The following is a 17,710-nucleotide window of genomic DNA, read 5'->3' as shown; positions in this document are numbered from 1 at the left end:
AATTACTTTATTATTGCCTTAAATTTGAAAATCCAATTTTACTTTTGAAATAAAATAAGGTTATTCACCTTTTCATAACTAGAATTGCCATAAAGAATGAAATAAAACAAAGTTTGTTACAAAGCTTAGAAAGAATGCATTCTATTTTATTTCAGTTTGAAATTTAATGTTACTCTCAGGGTATTAATTCAAAAGTTCAATACTTTGGCTTTATATTTCGTTGAAGTTATTCTCATTTTTTATGTATACTATGCGAAACTAATTAATTTCAAAATGTTGAATATTTTTCTAAATCCAATTTTAATATTTAAATGGAGTTTAAGATTCCATAGAAACGAATTCAACTGCATCAAAAGCATTAAGAAATTAAAATACATATTTTAAAATTATTAAAAAAAAACAATTCGATTTCAAAACAAAAATTAGGGAATTAATTCTTTGGAAGCTTTGGTCTGTTGAATATATTTTATAAATAAGTTATGTTAAAATTTATTTCAAAAATTAACCTTCAAAAATCCTATTAATTGGATTAATAAATGTACATCACCATCACATCATCATCACACACATATAAGTACAGTGAACAAATTACCTACACGAGTTTCATTAAATTTAATAAAAATGAAAATGATAAGTAAATAAATACATAGTTAAAAAATAAAAAAGTAAAAAAAAAATCAAAGCAAATCTCTAAATAAGGTGTGTAGTTCTAAATTTCAAACATACACATTAAACGCACATTCTCTCACACGTAGGTTTACTGGCACTACATCATTTAAAGTCCATCTCGACATATAAAATTGGATAAAACAAAACTGTTGGTCGATTATATACTTAAATTCACTTGTGATAATTGCGAATGATGATCACATGAGTTAAAGACGCACACACTAGTGAACATTACAATTACTTAAGATGATAATAATCACAAATTCGCCTTTCTTCTCTCCCTCTCTTCTTCAATTATCACAAAGTTTTCAATTGATAATTTTTATAGGATATGAATGCGGATGAACTAGTGTTTCTTGTAGGCTGTAGTCAAAATTAAAACTAGGCCACTTATGAAAAGAGTGTATGTGGAAACATTATATAAATTGAAAGTACTAAGAAATACTGAAGACCATGTGGTTGTTCGACTACGTAAATAGCTGTGACATTGTACTTCGGCTATATCTTGCCAGGAAACAATTTGCGGTCGGCACATAAGCAATGCATTTACAGCTGCCCTAAGACCGCTTTGTACAGCACCACCTAAACGACCGCGATAACATGTACCAGCGGCAGCAGAAGATGACCAAATTATACGATTCCAGGGTGTTGTCAGTGGCAAATGGAACTGATAATTTAGTTCATAGCTGTGTTGTTGAAATTCTCGAGGCACAAGCATTTCTTCTCCGAATATTTTGCCAAATTCGTGAAGTACTATTGATCTCACCAAAGGTTCTATTCCTTCTTCATGTATCATGAAACCAGCATATACTGTAGGACGATACTCGTAAGCAATCAAAAGTGGTTCATGTTTAATATAACTTCCAGAAAATCCTTTTAGACGCCAATAGCCTTCCCTGTAACTAGCCAGAAAACTTGTTATAATATATTTTTCACTATCCACAGGTAAAGGCGGAGTTTGCAACTCTAAGGGGAGGGGAGGCCGAAAATAAATTTCCTGTGAGGAATTCCTTGGTATTGATAAAATTATTGTTTCAGCTACGTGATATTCATTTGCGGAATCCCTTACTTCAACAAAATCTCGATATTGATTTATCGTGCTTACTTTGCGTCCATAGAGAATTTCTACATTCTGAAGATATTGTAAGAGTTTGTACAACAAGTCTTTGCTAGAAAACTCTAATAAGGAATAGTTTGGAGCTTCAATAATCCTACATTAATTTGAATTAGTAGAAAAAATTAAAAAAAAAAACATATTTATTTAAACTTACAGATCAATTAATCTTCGTATGCCACCAGATGTGTAACATATTGACATAAAATCTCTGAAACTAATATATTTTGCCTCTGTTCCACATATTACTAAAACTAAATTCATCATATATTTTCGAGACGAATTGAAAAACAAACGATTATATATATGTTGTTGCATTGAATATCCTTTACATCTAAATATAAATTACACAGTGATACACAAATGGAAGTGCATATGTACATACATATCGCTCATTTACTACAAGACCGGCATAAACCAAAATCCAATATATAAAGTAGTTGTTAATATATTTCTTATCTCAACTTGACAAAATTTTTACTGGTCAATTATAAGTGAAAACTTTGGTTTCTAATTTTGACGTTTACGATAAAAAATTACTCGCACTCTGAAAATAATAGACATTTCTCTAGTACTTAGTTCAAAAACCCGGTTATGTCAGTCTTGTAGTAAATGAGCTATATGTATGTATGTATGTATGTTGTTCTTACTTAACAAAACCTGGTTTAAAAAATTCCATTTTGAGTTCAAGTTCATGTATATAACGCTTTAGTTCATAATTTGCTAATACAGAAAAAATCCCCTCATTCATTTCTCTATATGATTTTAAATGAGAAGATAGACTATTTCGCTTGAGGATTGGAACTTTTAATGTATTAATTAAACGATAAATGTGGCATTGATCTTCGCTAATCCATTTAGCTCCAATTTCTCCTAAACTGACTTGATGTAATTGACCACCGACTCTGTTTGATGCTTCCAATATCCTCACGTGAAGACTTGGTTCTGTTTGTGTTATTTTAAGAGCTGATATTAAACCCGATAATCCAGCACCAACTATTAACACATCAATTTTTTTATTTTGTTTCGTGAGTTCAGTAATTGCTTCATTCACCATCGTTATTTTTTTTTTTAATTTCAAAAAGTTTCTGAAGGTAAACATTATAATAGTGCTGCCAAGTTAAAGAAATATATTTATGAATTTATAGAGTATACTTTAAGGCTGATTTAAAAAATACCCACTTTCGTTGCAATAAATGACAGCAAGTTTTAATACTACATACATAGGAATTTAAATTTGCATCCCTAAAAAATAGCTACTAATTGTAATTTAATATAAATCCAAATTTTATAATATCACTTAAGAAGTTCAAATGCGAGTGTTTCAAATCCTAATCGTAAGGTTTTATAATTTTGAGACCATTTTCTTAAAAAAACTTTTAAATTTATTGAGTTATTTCATTGAAAATATCAAGAAATAAACAAAAAACATATTTAAAAAAAATTATGACATACATATGAACTTTAAAATTGTTTCAAACTTTCGAACGTATTAAAAGCTTATGTTCTAAAACTACTTTGAAATAGATGAAACTGTTAAACTTATAAATAAAAAATATCTTGATAAATCTAACTATATTTAATTAATTCTCATTTTTTAATATAAATTCATATTAATCATGATCTAAATATTATTTTAGCAGTAAACAATTTTTCGAACTTCGAATTCTTTTATTTTAACATAAAATTTTGTACATAACATTGATTTGATTCTAAAAATTTATTTGCTAATTTCAGACTATTTAAGCTAGAGGATTGTGCGATTTAAAAATTTAGATGTAGTATTTGTAATTATTAATATTAGTGTGTAGTAAGTAGTATATATACACTCTGTAGTGTTATGTATGAAATACATACATATATATAAAAATACATACATATTCTGATAACGTTTCAAAAAACATTTTATGATTTTGTTGCTAATATGTATGTTCTATAAATAAACGACAATTTATGTTATTTTTTAGTTTAATATTTAAATCTCCAAAGTCGTGTTTATTTAAGATTATTATTCCATATGATATTTCTTACTTTAAGAAAGGATTCTTATTAAAAAACGATGGTAGAAAACTTTTAATGCAGTTTAAAATGTTCATTAAACAGTTATTATTTGACAAATAAAAAAAACTTTTTGGAAACATAGGTGACGATTGTAAGAAAACATAAAAATCTCAAAATTCCAGCTGGAATTTAGCTACCGCTGTATGGCTATTATTACTTATCTGACAAGGCAATATTTAAGATTTTAATAATGAAATCTATGGAGTTATCGAAAATTTTGCGTATATCTCAATGGCGTCAATGGATTCGCGATTTTATCTCTTTATTCTGAAATTCAATGTTTAATCAAAACAATTATAGAAATACTACTACAAAACTGGAAAATAATTGAGAATATTCTACTCTTAGATTTATTTTTTAATCATTGATAATTCATTTTGAAAGTACCTACTGATTTAATGCTTTCAATATGAAGTGCAAATGAAATATTTTGTTTATATTTGCACATACATACATATGTATATACTTAAAGGCATTAAATTCTTTGATTGTAGTTAAAAGTATTCCAACAAACAGTTATTAATATATGTATACAAAATTTATAATTAAGGTTTTAAAATAAATATTTACAAATTCTCAATTTAGTTCTTATTTATAAAGATTTAACGAAATAGTTAATTGCTGATTAAACATATAAGTTAACTTAATTCGAACTTTAATTCTCTATTCTGTTTTTGAGCAGTAGTTTAAAATTTGTAATACTGTCATACAAAACAACATAAAATGTAAAGTTTTGCTATAAAAAATTTAAAGAAATTAAAAATTGAAGAAAAATTCAGATTTTGTCTTCAGATTTTATACTAGTTAAGAATTAAAGAATTTTAATATTAAGTTTTATAAAAATTTTATTTATGTTCTCGCGGCAGTTAACACTTTGTCTCTTCATGCCCAAGTTTAATCTGATCTAATCGGGCGCTTAAACTAGTAAAAAAAATACTAATCAAGTACTCAAAAACAACTTTCAAAGATTTATTTTAATTTAATCGCTAAACGTTCAGCCATTTTGACTCTAACTATTAACAATTTTGCAATATTTAATTTTAATTCATGTTTTAATAATTCCTTAAAAACATTTATTACTATTGCTTGTGAATAATTTTCTAGAGCAATATAAAACTTCAAGAGAAACAAAAATCTTTTACAAGTTATTTATGTTTTAACATTTTATTTAAAAACTTTAATTCCAGCTAAATATTAAAATTGTTTCTAATTGTTTGATTGCTTTTTGAGTATAAGTTCTATTCACAAAAACATTTCATTATAAAAAACAATATCAACAAGTAAAAAACTTATCTCTTAAATGGAAAATTTCAAACAAAATATTCTATGTATATTAATTTTTTTATAAATTACTACGCGTATATTGTGCGAATTAATTATCATTTGACATAATTTTACTAGTTATAAATACACATACACGTATAAATTCGTTAATAATTTACATTTGCAATCAGTAAAATTATATAATAATTATAAATTTTTATATTATAAAAATAATATATATTATGTATATATGAACGGATAATAAAATATATTATTATTTCTAATATTTATATATATAATTTTTCAAAGAAATCCGGTTAATTAAATTTTACATTTAAAATGTGTGTCATAATTAAGTATATTAGTTCCATATATCTCCTCTTTTTAGTTTGGAAGAGTATGTCTCTATATTTTATTATCCATAATCATACACAACATATACCTACATAAGCTAAATTACTTGGAAATTTATTATAAGTACAAGACACTTTGGAGAACACCATAAATACAATCAGTATACCTATTACTTTTTACCATTTTGTGTTGGAAGCATAGACGCTAGCTCCTCGCCTGCTTCATTTAGGTCATTGTGCTTTTGTTTTTTGCCAAAATTTTCACCATCTTCAATGGTTTCTGGCATAGGTCTGTGGCGTGTTTCCGGAAGCAAAAGAGACAAAAGACCACCAACGAATGCTAAAGCACCGCAGAGGATTAGTGGCAAAGGTTTCCAAATTTGACCCAATAAATTAAGGTAAGGAGCTAAAATACCACCAATACGTGCTACCATTGAAGATGCTCCAATGCCAACGTTACGCACTACAGTGGGGAACTGTTCTGCTGAGAATATATAAATGGTACCATATGCGGCAGTTATGGCAAATTTACCAATCATGGCAAATGTTATTATTAACCAATTCATATCTTCCGCTACCAGTATGGTTAGCAGGAGAGACACGCCAGCAGCAATCATGCAACCGCACAAAATTGTACGTCGACCCCATCTATTAAGGGTCACCAGTAGGAATGAGTAGGCAGGAACTTCGACAGCGCCAGATACCAAAAAATTAAGGAAAACATTTCCACCCAAATTGTTCGTATTCCAGGAGAGGCCATAATAAACTCCACTATTGACAAACCAATCGAAAAATATTATCAAGGTTTTACGTCTCAAATTGGGATAACGTAACAAATCAAAAATGGATGGGGCTTTCTCATTTGAATTCTTATTTAAATTTTCTTCCTTTTTCTTTTCCGTAGCTTCATCTATTAGATTGTCATATACTTCTTGGGGTATATTCACATTGTTTACTTTGGCAGCCTTTTCAATGACAATAATAGCTTCATCTTTGCGTCCTTTCAACAGAAGCCATCTTGCCGATTCAGGTATAATCCAATGATAGCACATAAACAATAAACCGGGCAGAGTAAGTGCTATTTGTAGCCATCTCCATTCACGAATAAAGTAAGCAAAAACGGCAGTTAACATAAAACCTGTAGAAAAGAAAAGTTGACAGGCGACACCAGCAAACAGACGATACGAAGGTCCTACCATTTCCATGGCAATAACATAAGCTACTAAGAATGTGCCCGAAGTAGTTGCTCCCACTATCATTCTGGATATCGTATAGGTAAAATATTCTGGTGCAACTCCAGCCAATACGCCGAAAACCACCTGAATCACCAAAGCAGCAAAGAAAGTTGGTTTACGACCATACTTATCGGACAATTGGCCAAAAACTATACTTCCTAGTAAAACACCAAACATAAAGATTGAATCACTAGTGGCACTTAACAAACTGCGACCGCAAACCAAATTCCATTCTGTAACGGCACTATTTATATACAGAGATTGATCATAGACAAAATGCTCACATTGTTTTGTGCCATTGGCTACCTCGACCACAGAGCCATTTAAATACTCCTCTGTATAAGGAACATCATAATATTCACATGTTTGCCATTTGTTTGTAACGTCATCAAAAGGATACGAAAGGTTCCAAAGATCCGACGGAAAACTCTGATATGTAGTCGATGAAGTATCATTTTCAAAAGGTAGAACACAACGAAAATCTGGACGTGCCAACAAGAAAACTCCCGCTAATTTGTGCAATGCACACGAAATGGCTGGTAAACAAAGAAGGAAATAAATTTGCTTTTGATAGCGTCCAAAGTCGCCTAAATACGTAATGACATCATCGTAACCCATAGTGACGTGGTCTTTATCCTTTTTGCCAAAACACACTACATAAACAGCACACTAACAGTCAACTAACTGCTCAGCCAGTCGGTCGGTAAAATGGAGAAGTGGAGCGAACGAAAACTATTTCAAGTTCAAAATAAAGACAGCATTAACGAGAGATTTCTTTAAGTTGTTGTACTGTTATTACCTTGTTTCTTTTTTATATTCCTTTAATGTTATAGTTATGTTTGTTGTTGCTTGTTGTGAGCAATTAAAGACCCCGCGGTCGTAATAAATTGTTGAATGTTTTAACTTGTTGCAAAAGAATCTAACCGAACCGCACCACTATGAACACAACAGTGACCGCCAACCGAACAAGAAAAACTAAAAATCATGCGCACACTTTAAATATCTCTTTGTTTTGGTATGAACCCCTTCACTCCTCTCAGTTTGCTACGGCAGCACCACTTGAATTGAGGAAAAAGTGTGTTGTGTACTAGACGATTGATTACGTTCTTGTTGTTAACAAACACTCAAATGTATCCGCCGAAACTCATACACTCGTGTAAGAAAAAGCTCAACTAGAAAGTATTCCTCACTATTAGTCGTTGTTTAATTACAAAGTATTCATTCGCGTCCGAAGATGTTTTTCAGTTTAATTATACAGACGACAGACATGCAGCTGACATATGTGTAAATATGTATGAACGCTTGGCACCGGTGTCAAAAACCTCTCATACAAAATGTGTACTTATTACCAAAAAAAATATTAATCACATACGATTCATACGCAACGGTGATCTCGCCACAGTGTGAATTATTAGCTAATTCCCTTACAGCTGGTGGTGGTGGCTAATGAAGTGAGAATTCGAGTCAATGGCCATAAAATAAATAATCCGGGTATATGAAAACAATAATAATTTGTTACTAGTTGTGTTATCAGTATCGACTAATTAGATTCGTATTTGTTTCTTGTTGTTGATTTTTAATTGTATCGTACGATCCAGCCGATAATCCGGCAACTTGAAATTTACCACCGCACGTTGAAAAAGCCTACGATCTACTGATTTTAAATATTGCCTCTGTTCAGCAACTAACCAACCAATTAACCAAACATTCATTATATTTCTAGCGATGTGTTTTGTTATTATGTAGCCTACAAATGCTCAAATCTCGATCTCTCAAGACAAAACTTGCAGCTCATAAACAGTTGTTTATATATTTATTTATTTACTCTCAACTATTAAAGTAAAGAACTTTTTTCTAAATTCCCCTTGTTTACAATTGAGAATATTTATTTATTTATTTATTATTGTGTATTTGAAAATTGTGAATATGTATCTCATTGTTTAAACTTTATGGAAATACTCTTATACATACATCCATATAAAGTATATTGAGCATTATATTAATATTAATATTAACCATTTGAATTTATACAACTGTTTAACTATATTTCAAACTTAGTAAAAAAATTAAATTAATTACCTTTACTAAGCAAACAAAGCTGGGCCGATTTCCAAATAATTTTAAAATTAAAAAGATAATACATACTATATTACGACAACGACATTATCGATCCGGAACGGACCGAACAAAAATTTTCAATTTAGCAACAGCTGTATCAATCTAAAGTTTTTGCTAGAAAGGAACTCTCGACAAGAGTGGAACGGTTTCACTATAATCGAACCATTAACATTTGTTTTACTTTGAAACGTGGTGGAAAACAAGTTAGTGCTACAAACTGATAATATCAACTGTGGTCACAGTAGTGCAGGGTAAAATAATAACTAAAGAGGAGCGCGTGAGTGTTTTTTACTTACTCTAATCATTATGAGTGAGTTAGTTTATGAGGCAATTTCAAGTTGAAGATTAGTTATAAAATTAAGATTTTACTTTGTTACCTAGTTTAAACGCTCAATGGAGGTGGTTTAAACTTGGGCAAGAAATAAGTGTTTGAATAAGTTTCTCTGCTGTGGTGTATGACAATACTATAGAGTTCAAAATATAACTCACAAACACCAATAAGTATCATTTTTTTCATTCATTGGATTGGATCATTGGATTGGATATATTTTTACATTAAAAAATTTGTTTATCAATCACACTACGTTTACACATGCAGTTTTAGAAATGAAATTCACATCACACGCACATCTCTAAAATAAAAATAACACATCACAGTTTCTTATCAGTATTTATTTAATGTTTATTATTATTTATTTTATATTATTAAACTTTGTTCACTTGCAGCTAACATTGATTAAAAAGGCGTTCATAAGCCTTAATGCAAACCAGATATGAACAAGTTGGATTAATTATACATTTACACAAAGATTTATTGGCACATTTTTTAAAATAAATTGAAATTCTTTTAATAAATTTTTAATGAAATGATTTTGAGTATCAAACTTCTTATATGTGTTATTAATAATATTTTCTGTTTACCAATATTCAGTCAAGCAAAAATTAAAGCAACGTTGATTCATAAAATTTTTACTAATAGTACAAATGTTTAAATTCGTTGCATTTTTTTATTAATAAGTGCATGCAATATTCACCGAAATAATCAAAAAAAGTTTATCAGTATGTAGTGGCTGCCAAAACATTGATTATAATCAGTATTTCTTCTAAATGTAAATACGTTTTATTTTGTTTAATTTACAAAATTGCATATTGGACAATTCTACAGTAATCTTTACCAAAAATACAATAAATCGAGTGCTAATATTTCTATTTAATATATTAAAAATTCCCAACATTTTTTAGAGCAGCAATTGATGAAGCAGAAATATCATGTTTTTGGTTAAATTTTTTAATGACGAATTTTATAGCGAAATCTTTTATGTCGGATTTTATCCTGGTATATTGTGATGTCAATGACATATGTATGTGAGTGAATGTTTTGTCAATAAAATAAATTTTATGGGAGCTTTATGACCAATTATGGAGCGAACCGGAAAAAAATTCCGATATCTGTATTTCTTAATTAGTTATATAAATTAGAATAGAAAATTTCTTAAGAATTAGAAAAAAAACTTTATTTTATCCCGAGGTATCCTGAAATTTTTATTCATAACTTTTTATGTTGTGGACCGATTTTGTTGATTTTTAATACCAAACTGTTTAGGACAACAATTAATATTTTCAGTGACTTTGATTTATTTCTTCGGCTTAGTTTTAAAGTGAGGGTGTTTTAATCAGACAGACATAGCTAAATCGACTCAGAATTTCATAAGGACCCAGAATATACTATATACTTTGTTAGGTCTCAGGTGAATATTTCTTTGCATTATACAAGGAATAACAAACTTATATATACTCTATCACCACTTATGGTGGTGGAGAGTATAAAAACGTTTATAAAGGGGAGTTGGTGTTTTCTCTTAATAAATGATCTATAGGATCAAGATTGATATACGATGCAAAATTTGTTAAACAACATAAATTTGGGAAATTAGAGTTTAATGGGGAAATAGTGTAACGCTTTGCATTTTTTTTTTTGGTACTTTTTGTAAATATTGTCCTAACTCAATGAAATTTAAATTGTAGATTTATTTAATCACAAGAAATACATTTGTGAAGAAATTAGTAATTAATAAATTAATTCTAAATTATTTTTTTTATCTGCATTATAAAATTCTACCTTTAATTATTACCAAGTTGTAATAATGGGCCTAATATGTATTATAAATATAAAAAATTTATTCTGGCCAAAAATTTAATTTTTTTGGTACTTTTTGTACGTGATACAATTACGTCTTACGGCTAAATTTAATGAAATTTGGACCATATACAATTAAGATATGTTTTGGGAAGATTTAATAGCAATTTTTGAATCAAACCAGAAAGGTTCAAAATACGGAAATTATATTTTTTGTTGTAACTAATGTTTTTTTTTCGTAATTTTGAACATATTAAAGTTATTTTTGGTGGGTTTTAAAAAAGCTTTTTTAAATGCAATAAAAGATATAACCAAAGAATTTCTGGATTTATAGAGTTATGAAAGTTTAAAATGCTGACACATGCACAATATTATTCAAAAAATAACACGTACAACACGAGTTTTGAACAAATTTTTCAATATAAAGAATATAAAATACTTATAAAGACTTGAATTGTTCTTAGCCTCAACATCTCTGTAGGCACATTGACAATTCAATTCAATGTTAAATAATATTTCATGTAATGTTTTAGTTAAATAAACGAAAATTAAAAAAAAATATTTATATGATCATTAATCACAAATCGTTGAAATTTCCAAGCTAAATATTTAAATCATACATACAAATACACATTAATTACTTACTTATGCAGCAACTTTTAAAGACAAACAAAACTTTTCAGCCGCTTAATTAAATTACGATTTTATAAGGAAAATATTTTGTGTATTTAATAAATATATTGTATATTTTTTAATTTCTCTTTATATTTGTATGTATGTACTACATATTTATTTTTTTATTTTTATTGGTCATAATACAAACCAAATGCGTAAATAAGCATTTCAACTTTATAAATAATAATTTTTTTATATTTAATTTTTACAATTTTGATCGTTAGTTGTTGATTTTAGAGGAAGAGTTTCCGATTTATTTAAATTTTTAAGTTCTTTGCCATTTTCTAAAACACAGTCTTTAGGTTTATTTCCTTTACCAAACTCTTCGCCATCGGCTATAGTCTCAAGTGTTGGTTTATCGTGGGTCTCCGGTAGCAAAAGTGAAAGTAATCCGCCCACAAATGCCATTGCTCCAAATATAATTAGTGGAAGCGGTTTCCAAATATCAGCTAACATATTGAAGAATGGTGCTAAAATGCCTCCGATACGGGCAACCATTGAAGAAGCTCCCAGACCAACATTACGCACTACTGTTGGAAACTGTTCGGCAGAAAATATGTATATGGTGCCATAGGAAGCTGTTATTGCCAATTTGCCTATCATAGCGAACGTAATTATCAACCAATTCATGTTACCGGGAACGATTATTGTGAGCAGTAAACTTGTGCCAGCAGCAAGCATACAACCACACAATATAGAACGACGTCCCCATTTATTAAGAGTGCATAAAAGAAATATGTAAGCTGGTATTTCTACAGCTCCAGATATCACAAAATTAAGCAGTACATTTCCGCCAAGATTATTTGTATTCCATGAAAGTCCATAGTAAGTGCCACTATTCACGAACCAATCGAAAAATATCAATAAAGTCTTCTTTCTTAAATTAGGATAACGTAAAAGATCCAGCACACTTGGCTGCTTTACTTCAGACTCCTCGGTCTCGGGTTTCTTTTCATCAGTATTATCATCTAATAACTGATTAAGTACATCCATAGGAATTGTCACATTATTGAAACGTGCAGCTTTCTGTATATTTGCAATTGCAGCTTCTTTTCTGTTTTTAGACAAAAGCCAACGCGCCGATTCGGGTATAATCCAATAATAACACATAAACAATAAACCGGGTAGTGTTAAAGCAATCTGTAGCCAACGCCAATCGTGAATAAAGTACGCAAACAATGCTGTCAACATAAAACCCACCGAGAAAAACATCATAACAAAGATGCCAGCAAACAGTCTCTTACTGGGACCAACCATTTCCATGGCAATAACATAAGCCACCAGAAATACGCCTGAAGTCGTGGCACCCACTACAAAACGAGATGCAGTATACGTTATATATTCCGGTGCTACTCCGGCTAATACTCCAAATACGACCTGAATTACTAGCGATGCGAAAAATATAGGTTTTCTACCATATTTATCTGACATCTGACCAAAAACCATACTCCCCACCAAGACTCCCAACATGAACATGGCATCGCTAGTGGCTGCTAAGAAGCTACGGCCACATACCATATCCCATTCAGTAACTGCACTATTTAAATATTTTGTCGTATCGTAGACATATTGTGAACACTCTATGGTTTCAGTTTCAGCGACCGGTTCACTACTATTCAAATATTCCGCTGTATACTCTACATTGTAATATGAACATGGTTGATAATTTACACCTAACAAATCTTTTGGATACGCCAATTTCCATATATTTTCTGGTAAATCATATTCGACTTTATTTTGGTTTGTTGAATTTTCGAATGGCAATATGCAACGGAAATCCGGTTTGGCTAGCAGGAAGACACCGGCAAGTTTATGAAACGCACAGGTTATTGATGTTAGACAGATAAGAAAATATATAATTTTTTGATATTTTCCAAAATCACCCAAATGTGCAATAACATCGTCGTATCCCATTATGACGGTTAATAATGGGATCACTTAATGACACTTAATATTCAAATATAACTCAATACTGTTGTGTTTGGTAATATTTGTGGTTAAAATACTAGTCTCTTATTGCTTTTGTTTTTATATTTGAAATAATAAAACTTTTGCAATACTTTGTTCTCTATTTATTGTTTAGATATTTGGACTATGAAATGTTTATAAATGTATACATTATTTAAAAATGACGTGTTCGCAGTCCATATTTAATGAAAATAGCATTTGCTGAGAGCACTGGCACAATTAATTTTTTGAGAATATGTTGAGAGTGTTACACCGGGTTTTACGTCTGCGGATGAGGCAATGTATATTTGTGCGCTCAGAGTTCTTTAAGAGTAATAAAAAATATGTTCAAAACTTAAAGGCACGTGCTTTGAGAGTCAGTTTTTATTGGATTTATCACACGTTTTTTATTTCTCAATTTTTTCTTTTCAAAACGAACATTTTTTCATTCGAAAACAATTAACACAACCGCTACGCCAAAGACACTTCTTGCTTAAACGACTCACAAATAACAACTGTTCGTATTTAGAATTTGTAAAATTTGTGTCTTTTTCTGAAGGAAATACTAGAGTTTTATTTATTGAAAATAAGCAAAAACTTATATACAATACATACATACATATATTATATGTTCGTTCATAAATACATATGTATGTATGTATGTACATACAAACATGCAGACATATGTTCGTATGTACTATGTGCATATGCTTATATGATGTATGTATGTACATATCTTTTAAACAACCACAATATTTAATGACAAAGAAAAATAAAACATTGGGACAATGTATTGTAACAACACTTTTCTTTACTCTCACATTCAAAAAATTTGGACAATACGACAATACACTACCAATCAATTCAATATTTTTGAAATGTATGTATCTGTGAGTGATCAAACAAAAAATATTGCTTTTATCTTTATATGCAGCTCTTGTAAAATTGTTAAAATGTTTTAAGAGAAAGTAAACGCTCCCTATCTCGTTAGCTAAGAGAAAGTGCAAAGGTATGCAATAAGAACTGTTATTTCCGCTTCAAATTTTATATGAAAATTTCTTGTATTCTTAAGTATATCAAGGAAAGTCGACCAACAATATAAAATATACATACATTCATTAGAAAAGTTGTGTTAAAACCTATACAATATTTTTATTTAAAATTTGTCTTCAGGTTCCCGGATCGTATTTTAATTTTTATATGACAGGTTTTTCAAATTGGGGGCACTACTAATTTATATTTTTGTTAATGTTGAAAATGTTCTTTAATCGTTTACAAAATTAATTAAGAAAAACTGACCTAAGCCATTTTGTAATAGATTTGAGTTATATAAAATTTTAATCATTTAATAAGGAATTAATACTTGTATAAATTCCTGAAGGAATGAATTCAACATTTATTTAAATTCTAAAGAATTATGCTTTTGAAGTAATTTATATAATCAATTCTATAGAAAAGTTATCACATCAAATTTAAATTGATTTTAAAAATTTAATTAAAAATTTGCGATTTCGAACCTCTGTTTTCGAAAAATTTAAATGATATACAAACAAGAAATTATATGAATACTGACATCAGAACAAAAACTTGTATCTTAGAATGAACTAAATTTTATGAGCGACTCTAAGGTATAATTTTTAAGGAATTATACGTATGTATGTATGTACATTAGGATGGCACCAAAATATAAGTTGCTGATGTTCCCGCCCAAAATTGAAATTTAGTTCATTCTAAGGTACCATTTCACAAATTTTTAGTGCTGACATCAATGTTGGTGAGATGAATTAAAGTATAAAACGAACCTTTTTTAGGTTTTTGCCACTTTTTCCATACTATTTTACATCCTTTAATTAAAAAGTCCATAAACAATAATTTGTTGATCATATTTGTTTTGACCATGGTCCACCTAGTTGCTGTCCCGTTGTGTTACCCTAGTGGTCATAGGAGGCCATTTAATTATTACTGTCTACTTCCAGATTTACACCAGCCGGTTTGATTCACAAAGTTCAGGATATTCTTTAGGCATATCCCAGATAGGTCATCCGCACAAGATAGAGCAGCAAGGCCGAAACACTGTTCTCTGATTTCGTTGAATGATGGGCAATAGCAGAAACGGTTTTCTCTTCCTTTTCATTATTACAACTCCTACAGTAGGCGTTATATTCGAGACCCATTATTCTAGCGTGATTACCAATAATACAGTAATGACTGATATTAGCATTCTTCTCTGTTCCCTGCGAAAGCTTAATAATAAGCTTGACCTGGGAGCATCGCATAGAGGCCAAATTGACTTTGAAGTGAGACAGGTGGTTTCACTGAACCATCTGACTGGACATTTCATTTAGTTCAGTCTGAACAAGTGACTTTTACAGTTTGTTAGGAAAATACCAGTGAATGCGTCGATTTCATCTTTACCTCTCATCGCACCATTCCTGGCTATACAGCTATACAGATTCCCTGACAATTACTATGTCCAGGGACCGATATTAGCGTTATCCTAGAATGTCTCGTTATCTCATTCAGAGATACCCGGCATTCTTCGGTTAACCTAAATGTCGTAAAGACACATGCTAGATTTTTGATCTCAGCTTTGCTGGAGCCGTCAGTGTAAACATTTGTTACACCATTAGTTGAGTGTGACTCGGGTACTGCATTCCTAGCAGGAACTCGGATATGAAAGCGTCTGTCGAAGTGAGGTTTCGCAACGCAATAGTCTACATTAAGATGCAGGGATTCGAAGTATTTAATTATTCGTGTGTGCCCTATGCCTTTGCTTCCAGACCACGAACCACATGCGTTTAGTCTGATTGCAGAGTTAAGGGCAACTAACTAACTAAGGACAAAAGGCTTTAATTTTCGGTGAGAATATCAGTACACTATTTGTTCTCCATAGAAACGGGACCACCCTAATGTACATATACATGTGTATATTAGAGTATCCCAAGGAACAGCCTTTTTTAGAATTTCATGTAGAAATACCACTCAATCGATGCGTATTAATCCACTGAACACGAGAAAAATAAGAAATATTTTTTTGAAAAAGTCCTCAGTGCCCTACCAGCGATTGAAAGTCCTGACCTTGTGTAATATATGAAAAATAAATTATTTTCGATTTCTTCGACAATGGTCTCAAAAATTCCGTAATTTTGAGCTGATTACGGGAAAAATAATTTTAAAATTTTTGTAGAATATTTTTGGTCCATAAAATGATTTTAGTGGGTTGAAGAGGCATATTGTTTTCGCTTTTAATCGAAATGGGTGTCAAAATTGTCGTAATTTTTAGCTCATACAGAAAAATATTTAATATTTGCGGACCAGAAATACACTAACAAAAAATTTTTTTTTACCGCGATAAGCTCAAAATTACGAAATTTTTGACACCCAATTTGAAAAGATTGCAAAATTTTTTCTTGAACATTTTCAACCGCAGGTAGGGAAGTGAGGACATTTTCAAAAAAATCATTTTTTATTTTTCTCGTATATAGTACATTGAAACGCACCGTTTTAGAGGTATTCAGTCATACGATATCACGATATTACAAAATACAAACCATCAAAAGAGATTTTATTTTATGCCGTTTGTAACACGAAATTTTAGTACAAATTATACTGCAAAGTATTGATCATTTATGTTATTAACGTTCACAACAGGCATAAAAAGTGCCTGTCAAGCAATAAAATTCCACGAAAACACGTTTTATAAGAACCTAAATCTCTCTACTTAATTTCATAAGAATTTGTTCATAAGTGGTCTGTCTCCCTTAAACCCGCAGGAAATCAATAGGAAATTATATGTTTTAAAAATTAATTACTCTTTCTGTTTTTTCAAAAATGACCATATGGTCATATTAATATCGATATATGATAGTAGAATTCTAATAAAGTCTTCTATTGCAATGGCATTATAATTTTTATGTAAAATAAATTTGATATACGTGATAAAAGCGTGTTAAAATTAAATTAATTATTTTAATTCCAATTTATTTTTTACATACATATGTACATATATGTTTGAGTAAATATTTATGGAAGTATGTGAGTGAAAAAAATAATTTAGCTCCTTAAATAAAAGGCTCGAAGAGAAAAGCATTTATCATTCTATTCAAAACTATAAATTGTGTTAATTGATTTTTATTGA

The 17,710-nt window shown here is 30.0% G+C and overlaps 4 protein-coding genes across 4 annotated transcripts in view; all 4 read right to left on the bottom strand.

Moving 5' to 3' along the window:
- The window catches only part of LOC119600783 (organic cation transporter protein), a 35,415-nt gene that overhangs the window by 9,593 nt on the left and 8,112 nt on the right, over positions 1-17,710 (bottom strand). The gene's annotated exons all lie outside the window — the stretch shown is intronic.
- LOC119601250 (amine oxidase [flavin-containing]) lies at positions 410-2,840 on the bottom strand. Its single transcript, XM_037952060.1, has 3 exons — positions 2,434-2,840; positions 1,941-2,117; positions 410-1,880 (listed from the first exon to the last, which is right to left on the bottom strand). The coding sequence occupies exons 1-3, from the start codon at positions 2,838-2,840 to the stop codon at positions 1,016-1,018; spliced, it is 1,449 nt and encodes a 482-aa protein (XP_037807988.1). The 3' UTR covers positions 410-1,015.
- LOC119600795 (organic cation transporter protein-like) lies at positions 4,993-8,369 on the bottom strand. The gene is made up of 2 exons (XM_037951345.1): positions 7,495-8,369; positions 4,993-7,427 (listed from the first exon to the last, which is right to left on the bottom strand). Exon 2 carries the CDS (start codon positions 7,311-7,313, stop codon positions 5,631-5,633), a length of 1,683 nt encoding a protein of 560 aa, XP_037807273.1. The 5' UTR covers positions 7,314-7,427; positions 7,495-8,369; the 3' UTR covers positions 4,993-5,630.
- On the bottom strand, positions 11,676-14,083 carry LOC119600787 (organic cation transporter-like protein). The gene has a single exon (XM_037951336.1). It carries the CDS (start codon positions 13,537-13,539, stop codon positions 11,824-11,826), a length of 1,716 nt encoding a protein of 571 aa, XP_037807264.1. The 5' UTR covers positions 13,540-14,083; the 3' UTR covers positions 11,676-11,823.

This window comes from Lucilia sericata, unplaced genomic scaffold, assembly GCF_015586225.1.
Source record: "Lucilia sericata isolate MDLA Ls3-8-SP2 unplaced genomic scaffold, ASM1558622v1 Contig000005F_arrow, whole genome shotgun sequence".
Lineage (NCBI taxonomy): Eukaryota > Metazoa > Arthropoda > Insecta > Diptera > Calliphoridae > Lucilia > Lucilia sericata.
This window is presented reverse-complemented; position numbering and strand designations above follow the sequence as displayed.

Excerpts from the sequence above, each read along its gene's own strand:
- LOC119600795 (XM_037951345.1), bottom strand. The coding sequence starts at position 7,313 with ATGGGTTACGATGATGTCATTACGTATTTAGGCGACTTTGGACGCTAT.
- LOC119601250 (XM_037952060.1), bottom strand. The coding sequence starts at position 2,840 with ATGGTGAATGAAGCAATTACTGAACTCACGAAACAAAATAAAAAAATT. Across the intron at positions 2,118-2,433 it reads TTTAAACCAGGTTTTGTTAA|ATGTAAAGGATATTCAATGC; the intron begins GTAAGAACAACA and ends ATTTATATTTAG. Across the intron at positions 1,881-1,940 it reads ATACGAAGATTAATTGATCT|GATTATTGAAGCTCCAAACT; the intron begins GTAAGTTTAAAT and ends AAATTAATGTAG.
- LOC119600787 (XM_037951336.1), bottom strand. The coding sequence starts at position 13,539 with ATGGGATACGACGATGTTATTGCACATTTGGGTGATTTTGGAAAATAT.